The 27101-nt window shown below is 43.0% G+C and overlaps 1 protein-coding gene across 2 annotated transcripts in view; it reads left to right on the top strand.

Moving 5' to 3' along the window:
- Window positions 1-13680: 13680 nt before the first annotated feature.
- Window positions 13681-27101, top strand: part of ADCY2 (adenylate cyclase 2) — a 380789-nt gene continuing 367368 nt past the window's right edge. For both annotated transcript variants that reach the window (XR_014021747.1, XM_081292584.1), the window contains exon 1: window positions 13681-14039. Coding sequence is in view for 1 of the 2 variants with exons in the window: in XM_081292584.1 (XP_081148710.1) it covers window positions 13818-14039 (222 nt within the window). In the remaining variant the exon portion in view is untranslated. The remainder of the gene's footprint in view (window positions 14040-27101) is intronic.

The raw sequence follows: 27101 nt of genomic DNA, 5'->3' as shown, positions 1-27101 counted from the left end.
TAATTTCCGCTGGGTCATTTTCTTTGTTTTATTGAGATATAAGAATCCTTGATAAATTGTGGATCCAGAATGTTTGTCAAACATACGTGTTCTGAATATTTTCTCCAACTCTCTTAGTGATGGTTAGTGGCAGAAATTTTTTTCAAATAACATTCACATTCAGTTTGTCAAAGTTTCCCTTTTCTGTTGAGTGCTTGTGTGGCCTGAGAATCAATGCCATTCCAAGGCACTGGAGATGGCGTGGCTGTTGTCCTCAGCAGTTCCACGGTATCAATTCAGACAGTTAGGATAATAATCTGTTGCTATGGCTTTGAGTGGGGTTTGCCTTACAGGGGTTCATGGGTTGGAAGCCTGGTCTTTGGTGGGCGATACTAACAGGTGGTGGAACTTTGAACATGTGGAGCCTCCTAGGAGGTCATTAGGAGCCCTGGTCTCCAAAGAAACTGTTGTAGTTCTGATGGGACCCAGATTAGTTATTGCAAGTCCACTGCTAAAGAAAAGCAAGTTTTGGCTTGCCCTCTGCTGTGACTTCCTGTTTCACCCTCTGATCTCTCCCTTACCATTAACATCTGCCATTGTGATGCCATCCCTTATGATGTGATATGGTCCAGGGGTCCAGGCTGGTAGCCTCCAAAGCTGTGAGTGAAATAAATATATTTTCTTTATAAAGTAACCTGCCTCAGGCATTTCATTATAGAAGTGGAATATGGAATAATTCGTTTATCTTAAATCAGTTTTATTTTGTGATTTGTTGTGTGTACCTGGTGAAATGAGCCTTTTCATATTTTTTTAAAAAAGTCTCTCATTATCTCTATTAATTCTCCTAATCATGATTCTACTTGGTCTGATATTAATATACCAACTTCCTTATTAATTTGATATAGTATATCTTTCTTCTATCTTCATACTTTTCTTCAACGACAACTTTCTAGTTAAACTGATTTTGGTTTTGGTTTTGCATATAGCTAGACCAGTTTTGTTTTGTTTTTTAAAAATCTGATCTTACATTTTGTTTTTTTAATTGGAGTGTTTGTATTATTTATATTTCAGGCATAATTAATATTGCTTGCAGTTCTACAAGTTTACAATTTATTTTCTTTTTGTTTCAAATAGTTTTTATTCCTTTGTTTCTTTGTTCTTATCTTCTTTTGAATTTTGTTTTAATATTTAGTTTTCCTGAAGTTTTTAGTTATACTGAATTAAACATAACATAGTAGAAATCAATTAAACTGAAAAACATTCAGTTATATCGTTTTAGTTTCACATTACATTTGTTTTTAGAGGTTATTTTAGAAATTAAAGTATGAATGCTTGGTTTATCACTGTTTACCAACCTGGTAAAAGTATTCCTTCACATAAAATATAAAAGTTTCCAAAGTATAATTTAACCTGCTCATATATTTTTTCTGTGTTAAAAATTTAATGTACCCACTTATTATTTACTATTGTCATAAGTTTTAAAAGCACATGCTATAGACTCCACATTATGATGTAATAACTTGTGCTATAAATATTTAGATTTTTAAAAGATAAATTAAGATCAGAAAAATAATCTTTTATCTTTACTCACATATCCATTCTTTTCAACTGATATACTTCTCCATCTGACACCATTTTCCACCTGCCTGGAAAATTTTCCATTAGCAATTCTTATAGTTCAGGTCTATTATCAATTAATTATTTCAGATTTTAGCTTAGAAGTCTTTATTCAGCTTCACATTATTATTATTATTCTTATTATTATTATTAGTAGTAGTAGTAGTAGTAGTAGTAGTACCTGGTATTGAACTCAGGGCCGCTCAACCATTGAACCACATCCCAGCCCTATTTTGTATTTTATTTAGAGACAGAGTCTCAGTGAACTGCTTAGCACCTCACCCGTTGCGAAGTTGGCTCTGAACTGAGCCTCTGGGGATCCAGGCATGTGCCACCGCACCCAGCTTCTATTATTTATAACAGAACTTTTATTTAATGTTTCTCTGTACAGATGTGTGTGTATCAATCTCGGGTTATTTTCAAAATTTTATCTATTTTCTTCATTTTGAGAACTTTGATTAAATTGTGCCTACATGAGGTTTTTATTTTTTAATATTTTTTATTAACAAGGCAACTAGTGTTATGACTTTCTTCATATCTCCAGGATGGACAGATTACATTGCTGGTTCAACCTACATTTCCTTCTTCTTTCTTGCTAACTCCTAGGCCGTTCCTTTTGTTTGAGCTTCTGGTCAGCACATGTTCTGGGAAGGAGTAGTGTATCCCAAAGGATTGTGCCCTTGTGGTGATCTTATTGCTCCTCCTGTGAAGACTGTTACACTGTGCGGGTGGATTCTGAGGCCTGCCTGCCTGGCACTCCCATGGCCATCTGCTGATGGACGTGTAACTTGTGGTCTCTCCAGACTGATCAGGACCCTTCTTGTGGGAGGGGGGATTCTTCTAAATATAAAAGGGTCATATTTCCTAACCTAATAAAGGAGGGAAGTCGGGGGAGCAGAGCCTTTTGTGCCCATGCACTTCCTGTTTAAAACCCTCCTGTGTGAGGATGTGACATCGATAGTTGCACCGTTCCACCTGGGCTCAAGAGGTGACAAGCTTAGGGGAGAGTAGTCAGGGTGCCAACATGGTGTACCAAGGGTAGATGGCCCTGGGGATTTAGGACCTCCTGGAGACCCTCTCCCTCTAGACTTCTTATTGAGTCATGGAAAGGAATTCTCTGTCTTGGAGCTGAGAGCCATCCTATGTACCTCCACACTTTTTAGCATACTAGGAGGCAGACCTGAGGGCCTGGGGCTAAGATTTTCATTTAATTCCAAGGATGGGAAAAAAGAACCTATGAAGAATGGCGGGGCAGAGAGTCCAAAGTGCATAGCGAGAAGCAGAAAAGGGAGAGAGCCTGGGAAATAAGGAGACCGGGGTTCTGACAGCCCTTCCCAGTGGGAAGCAGACTGAAAAAGTGGCCCACAGTCAAAACATCCAACCACCAGTGGCAGGGACACCACTCCCAACCTGTGTGCTCACTGCTCCTCACTCACAGGGGTCTGTGTCGGATCAGCACCAACCACGCTGGGCGGGCAGGCTCTGTGTCCACCCCCCACCCACACATACTGTGGCCTGAACAGGACCAGACTTCCCTGAACGACTCGGAAGTCAGAAGACCTGAGGTGGCCGAGATGAAGGGTGGATGAGGTGAAGGCTGGCCATGTTCATGGATTTCCTGGGATCCTGGGCAAAGTCACCAAGGAAGGGGCCATGGAAACTACTCAATGAGAGTCGACAGAAGTCCTGGTCCATGTGGGGTACCACCGAGCCCTGACCAGGATGATCACAAGTTATACCCTCCATCAGCAGATATCAATGGATGACCAGGCAAGCATGTCTTCAAGTTCACTGGTCAAAGAATGGTTCAGACCAAGGGTAACAGAAGCACCTGGACCCCAAGACTTGCTTCTCCTTGAACAGTTTACTTTCCATGTCCCTTACTGCTAGCTGTCACTTTGGTGAAGATGGGGAAGGCAGGCAGATGCTTAACATGGGGCCGTTGCCTGTCAACCCAGGGCTTGGGTTAGTTACGTCAGGAGGCAAACGATGACTTTCAGAGGCAGACAATGACTTCATGTGCAGTCCACTTTCTTCCCCACCCAGCAAGAATGGGGCTTCACCAAACGCTCACAACACTTGCAGGAACATAAAGAAGAAAGATTCTCTGCATATCCAAGCCTCCTGGAGCTCAGATGGGGCTAGAAAACACCTGGTTTCCAAGGGAAGCTCTCCCAAGCACCTCCTGGTATCCAACTGCTGCACGGTGGCTGACTGCCCAGGTCTGCAGAGGTCACCTTTCTCCTATGGCTTGACATCTCTGTGCTGTTTCTAACATTTAGTTCCCCGAACCAAATAACCATTCTGAAGTAATCAAGTTTAGATTTCACATGTGATCATTAATCCTTTCTTAAATCAGTTATATTTTAATTATTATCTTTCTAGCATCTATCTTCCATAACTATTATTTAATTGAAATTGATATATGCCACCTATTTCCAAGACAATTGAAATTAACTTTCTAACACGATGCTATTTAAGATAGATCAACCTGAGGATGGCCATTAATTTACTAGGCTTTCTTGGGAATTGGGTGAATCAATGAAGAAATAAAAGCTTCCAGGTAGTTAAGAGAAACAAGGAAGCTTTTTGTATTAGAGGATGACCCACACATTATGATGCGAATAAATAAATAAATAATAAATAAATAAAGCAATACTGTGTGGATTACCCAGTGATCTAAGCATCTTAATTAGCATGGTCTCCTGTCTTAAGGTCTTATAAAGTGTGCTTCTCAGAGAATCTATGATCTTGGGCTGAGGATCAAAAGAAAGATCAATGATCATGGTAAACCACCCCTCAAATGCTTAACAGAAAACTTTAGACATCCTACAACAATTTGTTCATCCAACAATCACTGGGTACCAAGGACTGGGTAGAGTTGCTCCATCCTTCTGCTGAGGGCTGTGGCAAGGCATTCCTTAGGGAACACACTCTGATTGTGGTTCAGTATGTCTGACAGATGCCTGCAATTGTTTTCTTTTTAGTATCTGGAGCCTGTTCTTGAACTGGGACTTTTAACAGAGCCTCATTTACTAGGCTAAGCACAGAAATCATTGCATATTCCATTTTGCAGTTTTGATTGGCTGTAATTCACTGAACTTTTGAAGAAGAATAAAGACTGAATACAGTTTAGGTCAACAATACTTTACTCATAAGAAGAAACATTCTGGAAGGTTCTAAATGCAAGAAAGTATCTGGTTGGTAAAGTGCAAATAAATCATTGGAATCACCTGAACTTTATTCTTTACTAACATATGTGATTCCTCTTGTACTCCTTCCCAACTCCTTTATACTCTAATTTTTCCCATAAAATACTACTGATGGAGGATAAAGAAAGCAATGAACATGTTTCTATACCATCAACAAATACAGAGGATTCACAAAACCCTGTATCTTATATCTGTAAATTTTTGTCTCAAATGGACATAATTGTATTAAATATCGGTAAAGTTAAAGACTAAATACAATTTCATCATTTTATCTCTATGTTCGAAAAGCAAACACACCACTGTAGTGTATGCATAATTGCAAACTGTGTATCTTAGGGACAGGTATTTAGCTCTCTAATGAAACCTGGTATAAGCCAATACTGTGCAACCTCCAAGTCTGAATCTATTTTCTGTAGTTTAATCCAGATATTTTAATAATAATATCCTTAAAATCTCTTTTCTTTCTTCTTCTTCCTTTTTAAAAATGATAACCCTCTATTTTTTGGCTCCTTGAAAGAATACATTCAGAAGTAAAGAGCAGCCCTACCACAGCGGGGGAGACAAACCTTTTTTCATGTATTAGTTATTAGACTGTAATGCAATAATGAGTGTCTAGGTTTAAGATTGCCTTTTTATTCCTTTGGCCTGCTGAGCATGAAAATGTCTTCAGCGTTTCTCAGTAACAATGTAAATATAGCCTGTCTAGATAGAGTTGGCCCATGAACTGTATCTGGCTATTTGGAGGTTATTTCATCTAAGGCAATTGCCCACACGAACCCAGCAACCTCCCCTGACCACTGTCCCGAGTACCACCTTGTAGTGAAGGATGGGAAGAGAAGAGTGTATTTCTGATGTCTCATGCAAGAGAGAGAGTAGGCTCTTTCTTCTTCAGGCAGGTTCAATTGATTCTTCATTGAAAATATTCTTTTATTACTGGGACAGTATTTTCTTTATTTAGCTAGCTCTATATGAAAATTTAGTTATTACATATCTATGTGCTCAGAACTCAGACATTCTATTTTTAAAGCCCAGCGTTTAGAGATCTATATTGATACAGATTATCAGGCTTTTATTATAATTAATGACAAAATAAGTCAGAGTGCTAGTCATCGGTTAAACTGCATTACTAAAAAGATGGCCTTTTATGTAACCATCCCCATTCCCAAAATATTGTTTGGCCATAGGAGCTTGCCATTGTAGGGAATAGTGTGATACTCAGCTGATAGGGCTGAGAAGAAGGCGAGGGAGGACAGGAGAGTCCCTGGTGCAGAGGCTGACCTCCGCTGGGGAAGTGGGCAGAGAGTGTAAAGGACACCCCTGGGAAGAGCAGGTGTAAGAGTCCAGAAATGGGTCAGGGTCTGGTGTGGCGGGGACCTCAGAACTTCCCAGGAGGAGCCTAACTCAGGAGGCATAGACATAGAGGGCGAGCAGGGTGGCTGCAAGCAGGAGCTGCAGGATGAGGGAGAGGAGCAGGGAGATGAGGGAAAAGGCTGGGTGACCAGCTTGGGCTCTAACTCAGCTGTCACAGAGGGCTTTAGAGCAAGGTGACAATGTCCAGTTCTGCTTCAGATTTGCCGTTTTTACTGGACACTTTATTTTACCGTTATTTCTTCAGGATCTCACCTCATGTGTGCCATTACCCTTTCCTCTATTAGTCAAGTAGAATTGGTAGCAATATGTGTCCAATATTTCAAGAAAATATGGCCATACAGGATTTGAAAACATGAGATTTTTAGATACTGGAAGCCATGGTTGGAGTTCTATTTGGAAAGGCCATGCCTAATTATTTAGGTAGGAAGATATCCATAGGTACCTTGTGCGGCAACATTGAGCATGCTGGTAAAGACACCCCAAATGGACAGGGGTTTGCTTTTCAAATCTACCATTTCAGAGCAATATTTTTATGAATTTGTGATAGAAAACATTCAGTCCATGGACTCTGGGCCATAGCATTTGAAATTAAATTTAGAAATATACTTCTTTTGTCAAAATACTAGCAGGAACAAACACAATCCAGCAATGCAGGCAAGCCTGACCTTAGATGTGTCCTTCACCTCTGAATTCCAGCATCCACTTTCGGCACTAGTGGCCACATGGGGAGTTGACAAATTTGATCCTCCCTCCCCTGCCTCCTCTCTGTCAAGCTCAGCGTGGCTAAGCCTTCAGAGTGATGAGGTTCTAGGTGACACTTTATAAATCCTGCGAGTCTTCATCGATGGTGCCTGCAATTGCTTTCCCATGATGCGTTACCAGGCACCAGCAGTACCAAATGCCATTTTCTCCTAATAAAAACCAACCCAGTTGGTACTCTCTCCAGATAATCGTTTTTACTGGACACTTTATTTTACCGTTATTTCTTTAGGATCTCACCTCAAGTGTGCCATTACCCTTTCCTCTATTATTCAAGTGGAACTGGTAGCAATATGTGTCCAATATTTCAAGAAAATATGGCCATTTAGGATTTAAAAGCATGAGATTTTTAGATATAGTGGAAGACAATGTTTAAAAACTATCAATAGCAAATATATAAATGAAACCTCAGCACCTGGAAACATTCTGTATTATCACTGTCTGATTAGAGCAATCTTCTATCATCATTGGTTAACTGTACTCTTTTTAAGAGAACTGGGTTACCTTTTGTCTTTCTTCATTCATGCATGCATTCATCCATACATCTTTCTAAGCACTGGCTGTGTGTTTTGAAAATTTCAGGTAATAGGAGCATAATAGTAAACAAAAGAAACAGAATGTCTTGCCCTGACTGAACTGAACTTCCAGTGAGGGAAGACGGATGGCTTTTCTACAGAAATGAGATTTCTGCATCTGCTAAATTGATATGGCAGCATTGATGTGTGTTCTTTCTTGCTTTCTACCAAGGGAAACAAGACTTGTCAATAAATACTTAGAAAAAGTTTAACACGTTTTTTCAGCACAGTTCAATTTCCATCGCATACACTTCTGTCTTACTTGGGTATATGTGATTTTTTTTCTCCTTGATCTAAAAGAAAGTGATTAAAATATAACCCTTTACCCAGCAGAGTAGTATGAACATGTTTGAAATATACTTAGAAAAAATGGCCGGGCTTTCTTACTTTGAAGATAAATTTACTGAAGCTCAGGGATCTTACATGACTTCTCCAAGGACATACAGTCTACTCCAGAAATGGAGCCAAATCCAGGGCTTTACAGAAGTTATTATCAGAGCACTACCAGGTACTAAAGCACAGCATGAATAATTCTAGAAGGAAACTAATTTTAAATCCAGACATAATATCATGAATCAAACATTGTGGCATGGTTTAAGGTCATAAGCTAAGTTGCCTGAATTGAGTAAAGGAAAGAGAACTGGACAAAAATACCTACCCATTATGTCATAGCTGGGTTTTTCAAAGAGGCCATATCTTGTTTCTTAAAGAACATTACTTTTTCAACTTCAGGTTACTCCTAATTAACTACCTTAGAGATACTTAAAATCCTGGGTATCTGAACTACATACATGTTTAAGCTTCTAAATAACCCCCTTTTCTGGTACCTCTCCGGAGAAAACCCGAAGCACAGCTGAATACCTCATGTCTCAGCTCTCATTGAAGATTGTAGACAAGCTGGAAACTGATGAGTCATTAACCTGGTCCTAGAACTTGGGAGCTCCTGGAGGGACATGTCAGTGCATCTTGAAACCTTTATGGTGAAAATCTCATTGGCAGTGACTTCTGTAGGGTGTGTTCTAAAATGCCAGCACCATCTTCTCATGTACGAAGGACCCACAATCCCACAAGCCCCCTGAAGTCAGACTCTGAAGATGATTCTATGAAAAAATACTGTTTTGTCACTGTAGAAATAGTTCATAACATAAGTCAAGCAAGTAGGGTCTTTTGAAGACGTATGACATCGTTTGGTACTGGACGTGAAAGAAGAATTGGTATTTGGGAACTGGACTGGATGAATACTGATGTTACATTTGGCAGCTTTATCTTGACAATCAGGAAACTGAACTGCAACAGAGCTCATGAATGAACTGAAAGAGTTAATTGGACTTCTAGGAGCCATAGCTGGCTTTGGTTGGGCGGATTTTTTATTCTTAGACTCTAGTTCAATAAAAATGTAAATGTTATCTGGGTACACAAAACATATTTCACGGTGATAATGAATGAATGTGTTGACATACTGTTCAAACTTTATTATATAAATTTTAGTAATGTATTTGCCAGAGAGAAAAATGAACACACAGGGAAATACTCTGTGCTCAGCTCTCCAGTATGCATGGGAGGTTGGCACTCAGCAGCTTTGGTCCTTGGTGCAATTTGTTGGCTTGACTTTATTTAATCAGGGCTGTGGACGTTGGGAGGAACATGACAGCATCCGTATTGACTGAGCTAATCTAGCTGGATTTGAAATAGGAACTAGGAGAGGGTTATTTTTAAAGCAAAGCCCATTGATGCATAAACGTGTCCTACAGCATGATTACTTAAATTTATAATCGATGAGGTGTGTCATAGTGTTTGAGAAGTCTGTGAATGATCACCAAGTTAGGAGGGTACAGGTGGCTTGAAGCCCCAGACAGAGGGAGCCTTGTCCTTAGGTGGGCATCTTCCAGAAATAGGCTTGTGTGCAGGTGGAGGTCTGCATGCTGTGAGTGCAGCCTCTAGCAGCACTGGCTGTCTAATTTACAGACCATTGGCAAAAGGGAAACGCAGAGGCCTTTGTTCAAAAGTTATTAAGAATTTCAGGGTATTGGTAGCAGAACCTTTCACTCAGTGCTCCAGCGTCACACACTAGAACATCTGCCTAGCCTGGTGGGTTATGAGGATGGAAGGCTGCCCTCTAGTGTTGCAGGGGAAACAATTCTCTAATGCTCACTTCCTTTTCTTTCTCTCTTTCTCCTTCCCTCTCTCCCTCCTGCCTTTCCTTCCTTCCTCCTTCCCTCCCTCCCTCAAGCCCAGTGAGAGCTTCCACAATTGTTTTCTTTGTGTAATTTGTCACAGACAAATTGACACGGACTACATTTACAGGAGAACCCTGTGCTCCCCATGCCTTACCCTTGCTTAGTAGCCCTGCTCCCCAAAGGCACAGACATGAACAAGAGGACTTCTCGGGGTCCTTTAGTGACACTGGTCTATATTCCACACTGCCGGCTTGGCACCGAAGGCATTTTTTATTGTACCACGTGCTGCTTAGGGTTATGATTTTGCCCTTCTTTTTCTTCCCTCCTTTGAAAATAGAAACTTTCGTGAACTTTTTAAAAGGTATACTTGGTCCTGTTAATTCCAAAGCACTGACAGAATAACAATGATCATCATAGTATTTCACGTTGTTTTGTAGTACACATAAAACATTGACGGAGGCTCCCATAAAATAAGCACCTATTTGTATCCCTTTAATTACTTTTTTCTGTCTAATTGCTCTGGCTAGAGTTTCAAGGACTATGTTGAATAGACGTGGTGAAAGAGGACATCCCTGTCTTGTTCCAGTTTTTAGAGGGAATGCTTCCAATTTTCTCCATTTAGAATGATGCTGGCCTTGGGTTTAGCATAGATAGCTTTTATAATGTTGTGGTATGTTCTACTATCCATAGTTTTTCCAGTGTTTTGAAAATGAAAGGCTGCTATGTTTTATCAAATGCATCAATTGATATAATCATATGATTCTTACTTGTAAGTCTATTGATGTGATGAGTTATATTTATTGATTTCCATATGGTGAACCAAATTTGGATCCCTGGAATGAACCTCACTTGATCATGGTGCATTATTTTAAAAAAATATGTTTTTGTATGGATTTGTCAGAATTTTATTGAGAATTTTTGCATCAATGTTGATCAAGGATATTGGTCTGAAATTTTCTTTCCTTGATGTATCTCTGCCTTGTTTTGGTATCAGGATGATACGAGCTTCATAGAATGAGTTTGGAAGGTTCCTTGCTCTTCTATTTCATGGAATAATTTGAGTAGTATTGGTATTAATTCTTCTTTGTAGGTCTTGTAGAACTCAGCTGTAAATAAGCACCTAAGCCAAACTGAAAAATCTAACAAAAACTGAGAGAAGCCTAACATAGCCTTTACTTTTACATTAAGTTTTCTAAGACTTTTGTCTGTGATGATGCAATTTAAATTGTATCAGGGAGGGAAGGAAGGGGAGGAATGTTCAGTTTTGTTCCTGTTTTGCTTTGTGCAGTCCAACTTCTCAAAAGACATTGGGAACTGCTTCAAGGGTTTCCAGAGTCACTCCCTCAAAACATCTGGCACATGGTAGGCACAAGATAAATATTTGTTGAATGAATGACTGAGGGAATGCCTGTTAAACATCCTCATAAGGATTGAGTGCAGAGTCTCCATGATGAGCCACCTAATTACATTCACCATCATATTTTAACAAAATCTGAAAGTCTTACAATCATTCCCTCTACCAAATATGGAGAACATGTATATGGTAGAATCACTGGATATTAAAAAAATACTCCACTGCAACACCAGAGAAAAGGAGAAAGGAAGTCTCTGTTCATGTTTCCCTCCCAAGTCTTGCAACTCTTTCCCCTTATATCTAAATTACAGATTATTTTTCCTTCTTGTGTGGGTGAAGGCAGACATTTATCAATATGAGCACTGAGGAAGCAAGAGTCGAGAATAGATGAGTAATCCTACTTTGCTAGCACAGGAAAGGGCTGGAAATGCTCAACTCTGTCCAACCCAGAAAGACCTGCACAGGGCATGGGCCAGAGAGAATCCAAACAACAGAAACTGGCCAGCTGCCCACTCAACCGTATTTCCTTCGAGGGATCGAACTCTGGATATTTATAAGCTTGATTCATCAGTACTGCCTGCCATTGAAGCTTTCTCTCAGAATCTCCAAAACCCTAAAAGGTAGGTGGTACAGTAATCACATCCCCAGGTCCAAAGGAGAGCACTGAGTCTAATGAGATGGTTTGTCCATGGGTGGTGCATTGGGGGCATGCGATTTAATTACTGGGATGATGGTCAAGAGTTATCAGAGGGGAGCTCAGGCAGGGCAAGATGGCAGCAGACCCATCAGAAAAGAGTTTTCTTCTGTTTCGAGGGCTGAAGGACCAACAGTGATAGATGGGCCTTGGGACTACCAGAAGACATTAGGGGAACCCCTTCCATTTACTGCCTCCTCCCACTTCCTCTCAACATGCAGGTCCTGGCAAGAGAGACTTTGGTGATGCAACACATCCTTCCCAGGACCTTGTGTCCTGGACCCCCAGCCTACTAGTCTCACCCCTGCCCTCTGTCGATGGTCTGGGGAGGTCTCTCTAAGATCTGTAGAGGTTGACACAGATGTGCCATCCTTGAACCTTTAACCATCTGCACCCAGAAGGTGTTAACTTGCTAAAAATAAAATCCCGGTAAGTCTCCATGTCTGAGTCTCCATGCATGATGTGGGTACCCTACTCATGGGTCACAGGGCTGCTCAGCTTACATACCTCTGCCTGCCAGGGCAACAGGATGGTCTGGGCCCGCAGCAGTGCCGTTGGAGAAGATCACCAGGTCCTAGTGAAGTTCTGAGTTCTGTCTAGTGAAAGACAAAAGAATGACCCACTGGTGATAGGAGAGGGCAGGTCCACTGTGCCTTGGATCCCTTAGAAAAATTCTGGGGAGAAGGTGGGGAGAAGGTGGGAGAAGGTGAGATGGCAATACTCCAACAGGAGGAAACTTCAAAATGTGTAGTCTTCTTTAGAAGTCAGGAATGAGATCTCGGTCTCCAGGCAAGGGTCAAAGGCTTGGAGTCTCAGGAGTGTGGGGTCTTGCAGACACCGGCAGGGGTGCAGACCCATGGGGGGGCACCTCCCCAGCCCAATACCTCAATATGGAGTGCAGAGAGGAAATCCCTGAGCCCATGCCACTGCTGGCTGTGAGCCCCGTCATGCTCCCTGGCCAGGCAGAAGGGGCTCTGCAAGGAGAGTACCCCAAAGACCTTCTATACTCCAAATCGTGGTTTCTGCGCACCTCCAAATCGTAATTAAAGCTTTGAAGAGAAGGGTGTCCAAGTGAGGGCGCCAACCTGAGCCTGGCAGGGACTGTGCGTTTCCCTCCTTGGTGTTTGGGAGTTCTCTGTTAAGGGCGCAAGTCACAACCAAGAAGACCCCTGCCCTCTGAGGCAAGGGAGAGGACAGGAACTTGAGAGTCAAACGCTGATGGTAAGGAGAGGACATCTCACTTACTGCGGGGAGGATGAGAGACCCCTTCTTGCTCTCCAGAGTGTGAAAAGGAGGAAGTCCCCCGCTGTCCGCTGAGGGGCTGCTAAATGATGGGCGGCCTCTGTGCTCTGAGACAGTGGAGAGGTTACGAGAGCAACCCCCATAATTCAGCCCACTAAGAGGTGGGGGAACTGGAGCTTGGCAATGTGGGTCCCCGCTGCCCTTTGAGATAGTGGAGAGGAAGTTGGAACCACCGCAGTAATCTCAGCCGGGTGGGAGGTTGGGGTACAGAGGGTGCCCCTCCCCACACCGTTGTGCTCTGAGTTAGTGGAGAGGAGGCTGGAGCCGCACTCCGCCCAAGCTGTTCTGTTATAGGAGAGAGAAGGGTGGACGACCTTGTGGCAGAGTGTGGGAGGGCAGAAGGAGAGGGCGACCTGGGGCGGGGGGCAGCGGTGTCCCCTCCCCCGCCGGACGCCAGCCCCTAGCCTCCGCCCGCGCGCAGCCTGGCCGTCGGGGGGCGGTGGTGGGTGCGGGCCGGCGCCGCCTCTGCGCGGAGGCCGGCTGCGCCGCGCCGGGTGGGGAGAGGCGGGCCGAGGGGCCCCTGTCGCACCCGCCCCCTCCCGCGCGGTGGCGGCGGCGGCGCCTGGAGCTGCCCTGAGGCCGCCGCCCGGCCCCCGCCCGCGCGTCAGCGCGCCCAGCCTGGGGCGCCGAGCTCCGCCTGCGCCGGAGGCCCCTGCGCGCAGCTCCGGGTGCCGGCAGCGGCCGGCCGAGGCGGCGCGGGGGTGGGACGCGGGCGGCCGCGGCTAGAGGCGCTGCCCCGGCCGGGCGCGCACGGCGGGCGCCCGGCGAGCCGCCCCGATGTGGCAGGAGGCGATGCGGCGCCGCCGCTACCTGCGGGACCGCGCCGAGGCGGCGGCGGCGGCGGCGGCGGGCGGCGGCGACGGGCTGCCTCGGTCCCGGGACTGGCTGTACGAGTCCTACTACTGCATGAGCCAGCAGCACCCGCTGATCGTCTTCCTGCTGCTCATCGTCATGGGCGCCTGCCTCGCCCTGCTGGCTGTCTTCTTCGCGCTCGGGCTGGTGAGTGGCCTCCCCGCTGCTTTGGCCCCGCGCGTTCCGGTCCCCAGGAAGGACCTAGCCCGCGACCAGGTCCCGCTGGGGTCTGCGCTTGGCCGGCTGCTGGCTGCTCCGCCTGCCGGCTCGCGGCCGGCCTGGTTGGAGCAGGGTTGCGGGCAGGGAAAAGTTTCCTTGGAAGGCTTTCTTTGCCCAAAATAAAGTTGACAGGGTGTTCGCCAGGTGGACGGGCAGAGCGTGTGGATTTTACCTCTCTGCGCACCCGCTGGCAAACTCCTCTGCGCTCTGCTCCCCGGCCGCTGCCCGCAACATCCGCTCAATAGGTCTCCACAGAATCAGCCCTTAGGCTTCTTGGAGCGTCCGCTCTTGCCTCCATTCCAGTCCACTGACAGCCCCTGAGCTGGGGTTTCAGTTAGGTCTGGGCATTTTTCACCTTTTCAAAAGCCTGCCTTGGGAAAGTAACTAGCTAATGGCAAGAGAAATGCAAAAAGATATGACAAGATACGATTGCACACCTTTGCCTTTAAATCTGTTTCTGTTTAGCCCAGAGACAGAAAGTGATGGAGTGTTGAGGGGTTGCACATTTCACATCTTAAGAGACGTCAATGAAGCAGCATTTCAGACGGACCCTCGCTTTTTTTTTAATTTCTGGAGGGGTAGTCAACGTATCTACAGTTTCGTGCAGGTTATTAAAGTCCATTTCATCACTAGGAGCATAATGCAGCTCAACAGCTAATGCCAATTTTGCCAGTTTTTATTTTTCAACAGAAATCCTTGGCACACTCCCTTAAACAGTGAGAGGAAATCTGTAGATGGCGGTAACTTCCTGTTACTGATCTCTCCTGAGTGTGTGGTTCAAAGTTTTGCACTGCCCATGGTATGCGTGTGCAGATTGCGTGCAAGCCTTTGATTATTCAGGATTTTTTTTTTTTTGATTCATGGTTGTGCTGGTAATGCCTCCACTGAATGATAAATTTTGATCTTAGAGTGCAAATATATGCTCATATTTATTTACCTCCAGGAGCAAAGAAGTGGATCTTACTTATATTTGACTAAATGCTCAAAATAGCTGTCTCTGGTATTTGATAATTTGTTTTGGGTATCCTAAGCCAGATGGTGCTCACATATTATGCACGGGAAGAATGTTACCATCATGTTTTTTTTTAAACAATTTTTTCTTTCTATATACTACTCAATGGTTGCTGTATTCATAGTGAGTTCCAGAGATAAGGAGAGCAAATCCAGTGTAGGAGGCTATGACGTCACAGGTCACAAAGTGGTCCTTGTATGTAATGTAACTGCTTCCTGTAGTCTTACTGTGTGGCTAGAGAGACGCCCCACACCCTCACATGGAACCAGCCTTGAATATCCTGGAAGAGCATCTCTGTCACTCTTTACTGCTTTTAGGATAAAAAGGACTTGGAGAGAGATGTCTGTCCAGTCTCATTGGGCAAGCAGTCTCTAAGACATGTTCTTTTTGTTCCTCTACTTGCAGGGAAGAAAACATGAACGACTTTTCCTTTGGAAATCTATTCTGCCAGGGCATTTGTGCTTGCGATTCTCCTGAGCCTGTAATTCTAACTGTTCTGGCTTGTTCTTTTCTAAATGGAAAGAAGGAGCAGCAGGTGATGACCTATTTATAGTACCATTAATACAGTTAGACAAGTGTGAAGTTCATGTTCACTGTGCACATTACTTTGTTTTCTATGATAGAACCCTTTAATTCTTAAACCTCATTGATATAGATGTTCTTGGATGGGTCAGTGAGATATTTAGTGAAGTGGGGTTTGAAGCACCTTTCTCTGAACTGTCTTTGTTCTTCATATTTGTGTTTCTTTAAAAACTTCCTTTATGTTCTGTTTGGCTTGGCGCAAATGTGGCATAGTATCCTTTTAAAACTTTATCCACGGCCTCTTTATTATTCTTTGATAGCCATCATTTCCACTCCTTCTTTGCTGAATCACTTGAAGCACAGAGTGGGCATTCCCCATGGCATGTCTGTCACCCAGGGGGATGGACAGTGGAATGGAACCTGCTTTCTGCTATACCCATCCACAGTCTCATACCTACTGTGTAAATCCTTAGCAGTGATGAGCTGTGTGGAAATGTTCCCATAGAGGGTGACTGGATTGACTGGATGTGGTAGGCTCTTTTCAGATGGAGACGTGGCTGCAGGGCCGTTTGAAATGGGCAGTGTCTGGGAGACATAGGTGCTGTCTTACAAATTGCACTGTAGAAAGCACTGGGATAATTCTGAGCTCTCAATAGCTCATTTCCATTTTGTTTTTAGTAATAGCACAGCCAGCAGCTCTACTTTTCAAAAGACATTCTCCCTCTGGATAGTCAAAGAGAGCTGGTGGTAGGAACATTGAAGATGGAGTGGTGCTACTTTAGAGCTGCGTGTACATGGGTGGGGATGAGTTCGTGTCCCTGAATGAGCAGAGATTGGCTTCTGAAAGGTCTGACTTTGGGGTGGAAGTACTGTGGCTGCTTTGGGCCCTTCCGGGTTTCCTACCTTGGAGCACTTTGCTGGAATAGCTGGGCTCTCATGTAATTCAGGAGTGAAACAGATCTATTTTTGCTCCCTGAAATCTTGGACAGATTCCTTCCTTCCCTTGAATCTGCCTGGTTTTCATTTCCATTAGACTTTCATTAGTTCTTGTAGTAGAGAAAGTCTGGCAGTTTTCTTAATGCACCTTCCTGGTCTCCTAGAACATTTGGATTACAGGATGATTTTAGCATATCCCAAGTACATAGAGATTTTTTTACTATAGGTAATTGCCTTTGTATGAAGGGATTTGAAATATATATTAAAAAGGGGTGGGAAGCAAGCTTTGTTTTGATTTTCCTTATGATTTTTCCTAGTTGAAATTGTTCAAAAAATGACTTCATTTCATTTCAATCTCTAGTTAATCCATGATTCTGCTTTATTGACTATGAAGTTAAAGTGATCCTCAGAGTAGTTTTACTATTCTGTAAAAATAAAACCTGAATTGAAACTTTGTAATCTTGCATAGTTCATTATTTTCTACATAAAAATCTACAAAAATTCATTTAGTCCATACTTGTTAAGAATTATCCAAATACAGGAAACAAAATGAATAGAAGACAGGATGATGAATATCAAATTTTCACATTCTAGTTAATAATATTTTCTATTGCTTTGTATGGAAAGTTTTAAAGTCTGATTTCTTTCTACATCCATTTATTGAGTGCCTATCAAGTGTCAGGCACGGGAGAGTCCGGTGGGAAGAGCAAAATAAGCTTGACCCCTGAACCAGAAAACTTAGAACTAGAGACCACACCAAGTCATACATCTATCATCTCATGTTGTTTTTGAGATCTGGTTCTCATCTGTGAATGCACAAGAACTCCTCTTTAGAACAAAATTCTCTCATTTATGATGTCTCAAATCAGCCAGCTTTTCTCAAAACTTGCCTGTCATTGTTAGGAAAGGTTGATATCCATTTTTTAGTTTGTCAGAATACCAGCTGGTTGCAGCCAGATTTGTTTGGGTAAAGTTTATGATTAGGAATAGTCAATATCTCAATTTGAATAGAACTGTTTCTTCCCATAAATTTTATATCAGTTACTTCAATAAAATCATTTTTATTATTGATTTAACATTATCATGAAATAAAGGCTGGCATTTTTATTAAATAAAAGTAGGTATACTATGCAGGATTGGGAATGTGACACCTTTTTTATGCTGATGGAGTGAGCTGGCTTTTAAGAACGGAACCATAAGTACTTCTCCTTATCAATCAATTTTCCAGCATTAGGTGTTTTTTTCTAAGGGTAAATATATCTGACTCTTATCTCATCCTTCATACAAAGATAAAAGTCAGACAGTATTTTACTACTAATAAATAATATTATTTTTCCAAAATAAACAAACGGACCCTATCATTTGATAAGTGGAAGCAAGCTTTATTATTTCAATCTTTCAGTGCCCCTAGTGGATGGAAGACACCCTTTTCTTGAAAGGTTGAAGATTGGGAAGGCACATAGATACACCCCAGATCTCCCCTAAGGATTAGGAAGTTCTGTGCTTTCTTTCTCGAGCGTTAAATCCTGGGAGTGGAAAAGAACAGAGCATGTTCCTAGGTACTGGAACAAAGGTGGCTAAAGACACATCTTTTTGTTCATTTCTATACATGCCAGAGAATATTGCTCTGCAGGTGTTAGTAATTTGCAACCAGTAATTCACTAAGTCATTTCAGTTATAATTTACCTGTGGCATAAACAAAAACCAGGGAAAAACTGTAATTTTCTGCAGGAAAGGTGGTTGCAATTTATAGGAGTAGCAAAAAAAAAAATCTCAAAGAAACTGGAGGTATCCTTTTGATATTAAAATACATGCTTAAGACTAGAGAGGCAACTCAGTGGTAGACCACTTGGATTTGATCCTCAGTACCTGAAACAATTTTTTTTTTAAGAAAAAGAAAAAAAATGCATGATTAAATTCAACTTGCCTTCCCTGTTGTGAAAACACTGTAGGCTATAATGGTTAAGAGCATCTATCTATGTTGGAATTCTGGCTTTGTCCCTTTCTGTGTTTCCACTTCTGGCACCTTGGGCAACTTGTTTAATTCCCGTTTCCTTGTTTGTAAAATGGAATGGCACCTGCTTCATAAGGCGATGATCCAAGTTAGTACATGCAAGAAAGTCCTTAGACACAGAAGGAGCCCCAAGGTCTGTTAGCTGAAGGCATTTTCCTTGTTACTGTGAAAGAAGGCTGTAGCCATGTTGCTTTAGGGCTGGAGTTCTACAGATGGGGAAACTGAGGCCCAGAAAGCAAATGAACTTCTTCAAGGTCATGCAGCTGCATAGTCGGGACCAGGTCACAGGGCATTGGCTTTTTCTGAGTAACTTCTCTAGAAAGCATTGGAGATCTGGATTCCCAGTTCTTGTCTGGGCACGGTGGCCGTCTTTGTGGAAATTCCTCCTTATGTGAAAATCCTCAATCTTCATTCTGTGTAACAGAGTTGCATTTCATTTTTTCTCTCTTTCAGTGATGAAGACATTTGGGTAGAGATGTTCTTCACGGTTGACTCTTTGGATTGAATTGGTAGAACCATTTATTTTCATTATGCTAAATATTATCAACATCTGCCCCATTAAGCAGAGCATCCATTGTGGTTTGCTTTTGTTGAGAAGTCCCTGACATAGATGGTTGGGCATGCTATACCCATTCCTGTTAAGTGTGATTCTTACTGATATTTGGAATCATACATTCCACTGAAAACTGGGAGACCCTGTTAGAGCTGATATTACTCTGTTCCGGTTTGATGGTTGTGCTAATTATGTATTCCATCAGTGATTGTCAGTCATGGGAGAACCCCTTTGAGGTCTTTGGGCTCAATCCTTTGGTATCTGCATCCACTCTACAACTTGGCATTGGCGTCAGGATGGTCTGTGGCACTGGAGCCACTCCTTCCCTCACTGAGTATTTCCTGAGCACCTTCTGGGGAAAGCACTATGATTGGCATCACCCTGGGTGGCACTCCACCTGGATGTCATCGCTGATACACTGATGTGTTATCTTCAACTACAGTTTGCCCCCCTGGGGCGGTCTACCATTTTGGACCCTGTGTGTGCCTCCACCTGTGACTCTCGGTGCTGCATGTTCAGATTCAAGCTCTCTTAGTTGGGAGGGTGCTGGCTCCTGCTGCCTCCTTCTTTTTCTGAGCATTCCTCCCTCTGTTGGTTTCTACCTCCGAGGCCTGCAAAACTCACAGACTATTCAGAGGAGTTCGTCTCCACATTCCTGTCTTCTGAAGTTCAGATCAGTTCTTTGGGTTCATTTTCACTCTTCAACTAATTGCTGACTCTTCCAGGAAGCAGCTTGGCAACCCCTGTATTTAACAAAAACGCTAAGAATGTAACAGGTGCTTAATTGATGTAGGCATCCTGCACCATGTTGCTACGTTTTCCTCACCAGCTGCATCTCTCTCCTGTAGCCCACTGGTGGAAATCACAGCGTTGCTGGTAGACCTGGCTCTTGGCCGCAGTGTTGCCTCTTATTACACGTTTCTGACAAGTTAAATTAACTCTTCTATTCTCAGTTACTTTCATGAAATGAAATGAATAACAACTAGGTTCTCCCGGAGCTTTGTATGATAGACCATATGAGCATTTAGTGTAATACTGGGCACATATTATATCCCAAACAGATGTAAGTCTCTGTTGTTGTATCTAGACCACAGAGGGGATGTCCTCATCAAGGGCTCTTATAGACAAATGGAAACAAAATGTGTGCTCCGAGTTTTAATTATGTAATAAATGTTTTACATGTAACTTTGAGTTATTTAAAAAAAAAAAGCAGAGATAGGAGAAACATACATTTTTGTAGGGGGGTGGGGGGAGTGTACCGGAATTGAACTCAGAAGGACTAGGCCACTGAGCCACATACCCAGCCCTTTTTTGTATTTTATTCAGAGACAGGATCTCACTGAGTTACTTAGTGCCTCTCTTTTGCTGAGTCTGGCTTTGAACTCGCGATCCTCCTGTCTCAGCCTCCTGAGCCGCTAGGATTACAGATGTGCGTCACTGCGCCTGGCGAGCATAGATTTTGGAGCACTAAAATTTTTGCCACATTGGCATTCCTACAGTCTAACATCCTTTTCAGTTTTGTTGGCTTTGGATGAGTTTATATAAAATTACTCAGGAATAAGGTGATATTTGTGGTGTGACTGTATAGCTTCAGACTAGGAAATAGACACCCACTGTTGACTCTGGCAGCCTCTGGGAGGAGGAAGGTGGGTCACAGAGCCACCTGTGTGCAGTGAAGTTGACAAGACGAAGCCTGTGCTCCTTCAGCGTCTCTTTGTATAAGAATATTGCAGTAAAATACAAGGCACAAGGAAGGGGGCGGGAGGGGGTTTGGAGGAAGTTTCCATCCAGCCAGCCGTTTTCTTCTGGCAGTGTTGCAAACACTTCCTCTTGTTCCCTTCTTTACCTGGGCCTATGCAGGTGACACCCTGAGAACCTGGGCCAGCCAGTTCTGAGCCAGTTTTAGAACACCACTGTGGGCGGGGGTGGGGGTTCATGAGCCTCCACCCCACACCCCCCCTCACCCCCCACCCCCACCCCTCCCACCCCCGTCTTGGCTGCTAGGGACGCCAGCATCTGAGTCCAATCAAGTCATGTTTGAAAAAGTCAGGGATTGAAATGGGGATTTTCACTTATCAGGGTAACTGAAATACGGTGAGTGAATAGTTTATTTGGAGGTGCAGACCTGAAAAACAGTAGTTCTTTCAGAACTTTGAAATTCTGAAGACTTCTCAAGAAGGTTGCTATTGTCTGAGAGAATTCTGAGGGAGATCAGGCCACCAGGGTCACTGCTCACAGAAGGTTCCTGATGGAGAAGATGGCGGAGCAGCAGGAGGAGCCCTGACTGCAGGGCTTAGAAGGAGAAATCCTGACCCCTCTCTTCAGTGTTCGTCACCGTCCCTCGGACGTCATGATGTTGGGACGCTGCAGCTAGGGCAAGACAGAGCTTGGGGACACTGGCTTTTATTCCTAAGTCTTACAAGCCTGAGTTATTGTATACGTGTATGTGTTTTAGTGTCCTGTGTTACTTTAAAAACTATATAAAGAATAAAAGGAAAAAAAAGATTTTAAGCTATTATGGATCTGGAGTCATCGTATGGAAAAGAAAACCTTGGAGAAGTCCACTACTAAAACTAGTAAAATCTATTAATTTTTTTTTAATTACAAAAGAGAACAGAGGCAGGAAGTGAACTGTGGGATGAAGAGATGTTACCACAGCTCCCAGAGGTGCTGATCCTAACGGCGAATGCTTCCCCATCAATGACCTGCAGTTAATTCAAACACATAATGTCCATGTTCTTTGGAATTGGACATCAGGTACACAGAATGGATTAATCATTTGATTAATTTGATTAGCGTTGGATTCTTGAGCATAATCCTCCTTGCTCTATATTTGGCTCACATATTTATTTATAAATAAATAAACCTAGTTGTACCTCCAGGTACATTTTTCTGTCTACATGTTCCACCCATTCCATTCTGCTATCTCTCTTCAGATGTAAACTTCATATGGAAATTGCTTTTTTATTACTTTTCTCTTCTTTTTATTCATTTTATCATTATACATATAGCAAATGATACACAGACAGTCGCTAGCTTATGATGGTTCAACTTAAGATTTTTTGACTTAAGGATGGAATGAAAGTGAGACTCAGTAGAAACCATCCCTCTTCCCTGGGATAGCAATGTGCAATAGAGTGCTTTCTTGTGGTGCTGGGCAGTGGTAGTGAGTCTGAGCTCCCAGTCACATCGTGTCTTACATTGTTGCTAAGCAATCAAGGATGCTCAGGAGGTGAGCTATGTCCAGTGCCACTCCACTCAGATGTTTTAGCTTATGATAGGCATCCAGATACAGGACCATCTGTGTAGTACGGTGTGAGGCAGAGATCAAAATCCATTTGTATACATGTTTCTTGTAGGTAATCAACTTTTGCTGGTACATTTCAGTTACACTTTCCTCACATCTGTTATATATCAGAATTCCATATATTAGGGGTTTGTTATGGGCTCTTCTGCTCCATTGGTTAAGATTTTTTGTTGTGTTTTCAATCCTGCCTGTTAAACACACACATATGGACACATACACATATACATACCTGCACTATTCATTACTAAGGCTTCATATTAAGTATTTACATTGGATAGAGCAAGTAACATCCTCTTATTCAACTCTTTAAGAGTACCCTGGTTATTCTTAACCTTTCTTTTTTTTTCATATAAATTGTACAGTCAATGTCAGTATCCATCTGAAAACTTTTCATATTAAGTCTATTGATTCATTGCCAACAGTCTATGATTCATGGCATTAAAGTGTTCTATACCTATTATGGATCACCTCTGCGTTCATTTTATGCTTCAGCAAAGTTTTATAATTTTCTATGGGCTGTTCTTGCCCCTAACTTGCTCAATCTAAAACTGATTTGAAGCTTGTTGCTTACTGTAAATGGCATTTTCCAAATCCTAATGTTATTCTTTTGTTGCTTGTATAAAGTAATACAAATGAGCTTTGGACATTGATCTTAGGTCCAACAACTGTCCATCACATCCCGCTTATTATGTGTGGAACTGAATCACAGGGTCTTCCGGGTGCCCCATGTGGACTGCCATATCATTGACAAATGATGAGTTATATTTAATCTTTTCTAAAAGCAAAGCCTTTAATTTCTTTTTGTTGTTTTATTATGCTGGCAATATAATATTGACAGAATTGGTGCCTGGGGTCCCTGGGGCTCTTTCCTGCTTTTAAGGGGAATTCATTCACAGTTTATCCATTAAGAATGATGTTGTTGAAAGTTTTTGTAGGTATTCTCTGAGATTTCCTTGTATTCTAATCTACAAAAAAAAAAAAAAAAAGAAAGAAAGGAAGTATTGACTTTTACCAAGTGGAGATAACCATGTGCTTTGGGGGGAGATTTTAATTTGTCAGTGCACTGAATTGAAATTATAGATTTCTCTAACATTAAGCAACTTTTTATTCCTGAGACAAATTCAGATTTCATGATATCTCATGAAAGCTTGTGGGTAATGTGCTAATATTTTATTTAAGATTTTTGCAGATATTCTTTGGCTGAAATAGATTTGAAAATTTCCTTTATCAGTCTGTTATTTCTTTTTTAAAATAGATTTTTTTCTAGTCTTATAAAAATAAGTTAGGGAGTATATCTTCCCTTTTGGTTTTTTAAAAGAAGTTTTCGCCATGTTGGAAAGAGTTGATGTAATTTGCCTAGAAAGGCACCAGGGCTTCTTGCTTTTTCCTGTAGGGAGATATTAAAACTTCTGTTTCCGTATCTTTGGTAATAATAGACTACTTAGTATTTGGTTTCTTTGGTCAGTGTCATTAATATATTTTTCAGGAATGTTGTAATTCATCCAAATTCTGTGATGTCAAGCATTTGATGATAGCATTCTCACTTTGAAGTTTTACAGGTGCTTCATCTTTGGAATAATGTTTATCTTAGTTTATTCTGTTATGCATTTTGTTACTTCACATTATCTTTATGACTTTCTGTTACTTTGGTCAGAATATACTGAAGATCATGCTAAGAAAACACAAAATTCCAAAATCTTTGTGGCTTCACACAACGAGTATGACTGACACACACACACTAAGTGTGAGTCAGCAGGGGACCTCAGGGCCATCACTGGGGATTCAGGATGAGAGGAGGTGGAGAAGAGTGCTACAGGGTTTTACTGCTGGCAATTAACATCTTACATATGAAGTGATGTCTTTTTCTCTGGGCCAGATAAAGTGTTCCATTATCTTTTGTTGTATTAAAACCCCCTAGAAGAGTCATTTATTTTCATCTTGAATCTTCAGTTTGGTCAGGCATGGCCAGAGCAGCCGTTCTGTGCAGTGGCTTAAAGTTGGGGGAAGCACAACTTTAAGCACAATTGACCACTGTCTGGGGGTCAGTGCTGGCCAGCAGCTGATAGTCAACTGGGACTGTTGGCTGAAACACCTGTAATGGCCCTTCCAAATGATTACGTGACTTCCTGAGAGTGTGGTAGCTGAGTTCCAACAGTGATTATCCTAAAAGAACAAAGGAGACATGCTTGACATTTTTATGATCCTGTCCCTGAAGCCAAAGTAAACTAATTACACCATGCTCTTTGTTGAGTATCTCCAGGTTCAATAGAAGGAAATACAGAACGGTACTTGGGGAGAAAAGGGCCAGCAGCATGCGGGATAGGAGGTGGTCACCCGTATGTGGAAAGTACATTTTGCTATACTACTTCATATAAGCCATTCCAAACGTCCACAGGATTATCAGTTAGCTTGTGCTGTGTAACAAACCACCCCGGAAGTTAACAGATTAGAATAACTACTCTTTTATTTATCTCAGGGTTTTTTGGGTGAGCTCTTATGTCTTACTGAAGATTGCCCAGCTGATTGGTGCTGTTCTAGCTCATATTTGTGTGGTCGGTTGGCAGGTTGGTTCATAGCTAGATCTCCTAAGATGGCTTTCATTTGCATGTGCAGCCAGTTGGCAGCTGTAAGGCATGGTACTTGGGTGGGATGACAGGTCACTGGACTGCATTCTTCCCTCATTTACCAGGCTAGCCAGAGTTTCTCTGCATGAAGCTCTGAGAATTCCAAAGGGCACCAAGCAAGAGGGCAAGCTCACCATCTCAAGTGTTGTCGAGCCTCTGGTGTGACACAGTTGTCATCAGGCTGGCCAAAGGAATCAAATGGCAGGGGCCAATGTCAAAGTTGGGGAGAATTACACAAGAACATGGCCACAGGGAAGGGAACTGTCACAGCCAGTTTTGCTGACAAAGCCAGGCAGAGAGGTGAAACAGGGTGTTTAGCCGCTCTAATTACTACGGCCGTGCACCTCCCTGGTCGCCACGTATTTAGCGCATCCCTTGCTTAGGAAAATCCGCTTCCCAGAAGTCACCTACCCACTCAAGGCAACTGGCCCAGTCAAGGGTCTCTGAGAGAGGGACATTCCTTTGTTTACGGAGAACAGTGAGCTGTCATTTCTTTATCAAGCCTGAGTGTGGCTTCTCTTGGTCTGGAGACCTGGGGACTGGAACACAGGTTATCAACCACCTCCCATAGATGACCCCCCAGAAGACCCTCCCATTGTCTCATGGGGAGAGTCACATGCCCTGGGCTCTGGCTTCCAGCAGTTCTGCGCCCACTGGGCAGGCATTGGATGAGGTCCCCGGCCCTGAGACTGAGGGTTGCTCTTTCTCTAGACCTTGATCCATTTCCTGGACTAGGCTCCTGTCCTCTTCTGTGGCTTCTGCGTCTTCCCTCTGGGAGGTTCTTCCTCGAGTATAACCCTCCTGACCACATTTGGACTGAGTATGGGTGAGATTCCTTTTCTGCAGATGGAGCAGCTTTCTCAGCCACTTCCTGCCATGGCAAGGCAGATAGGGAACCCCAAGTTATTTTCTAAATCTAGAAGAGCCATGGTTTGGGTTGATGTGTTTTTGGAAACAGATTTCTCAGAATTCATTTGTCTTCTCACCTGTGGATTCTAGTGGCCACATAGCGTCAAGGAGATGGTCAGGGTTCTCTTCATTCAGGATGAGCTTCTGCATTTGCTGCCTCTCTCTGCCCTCTCTTCTCTCAATCTCTCTCTCTCTCTCTCTCTCTCTCTCTCTCTCTCTCTCCCCCATTCTGTTTTCTTGTGTGTATTTTAAGCCTATAAGAGAATACACTTTCCTAGCTTTCTTTCCCTGAGTTGTTCTGACCGGTTGGAAGAATTCGCTGCTCCATGCTCCTATTTGGACCTTGGCTGAGTCACCCGCATCCTCACAGGTCTCAACAAAGGGTCGTTGGAGTGTCAGACAGCACTCCAGGGGTGATGGGCATCTTTGATTGCATGGAGACTCTGTGACCCATGGTCCCTTCTCGGATCTGGGAGTAAACCAGCAATTGTTTCTCCAAAGGAGAGTCCTTAGAAGGCTTCGTGAAGCGCTGGTTTGGGTGGAGAAGCTGTTAGTTTTCAGAAAGCCTGTGAAGACAAGCATGGCTGGTCACCCTAAGGACCAGGGCAGGAGCCGAGAGGAAGTCTGTGGGAACTGTTGCTTCCTCATTGCCTGCCCCTGTGCTTCTGCAGCCCAGGGTCTGCAGGGCCCTGCTCTCCAGCATGTGGAACGTGGGAAGAAGAGGGGAACGTGGAGAAGACGGGCGAGGACAGGCAGAAGCGGTCCCCAGGGCACTGTGATGGCCGAGGCCCATTGGACTGTGGGGACTTGGGTCAGAGCTTTTGTGCTTCCCAAATCTGGTTCAAATATTTCTTTAGTTCAACTCTATCCAAGAATCGTAGAAGCAATATGATTCTGGGAAATAGAATTCCCAGCAAAGCCAAACTGACCCCAGAGCCATTTAGCTCAGCTCTGAAGCCTGTCAGTTCCCTACCCAAGCCCCACACCCATGGGTAGGTATTGTTTCCATCATTTTAAAATTCATGTTATTTTTTTGATCAAAAAGTTATTTAGAATTGTGCTTTTTATGTCATGAATATGTGGTGAGCTTTAATCTGTGTCTTTGTAATAAGG

This window comes from Spermophilus citellus (genome assembly GCF_964194105.1).
Source record: "Spermophilus citellus genome assembly, chromosome: 1".
In the NCBI taxonomy this organism is placed as follows: domain Eukaryota; kingdom Metazoa; phylum Chordata; class Mammalia; order Rodentia; family Sciuridae; genus Spermophilus; species Spermophilus citellus.
This window is presented reverse-complemented; position numbering and strand designations above follow the sequence as displayed.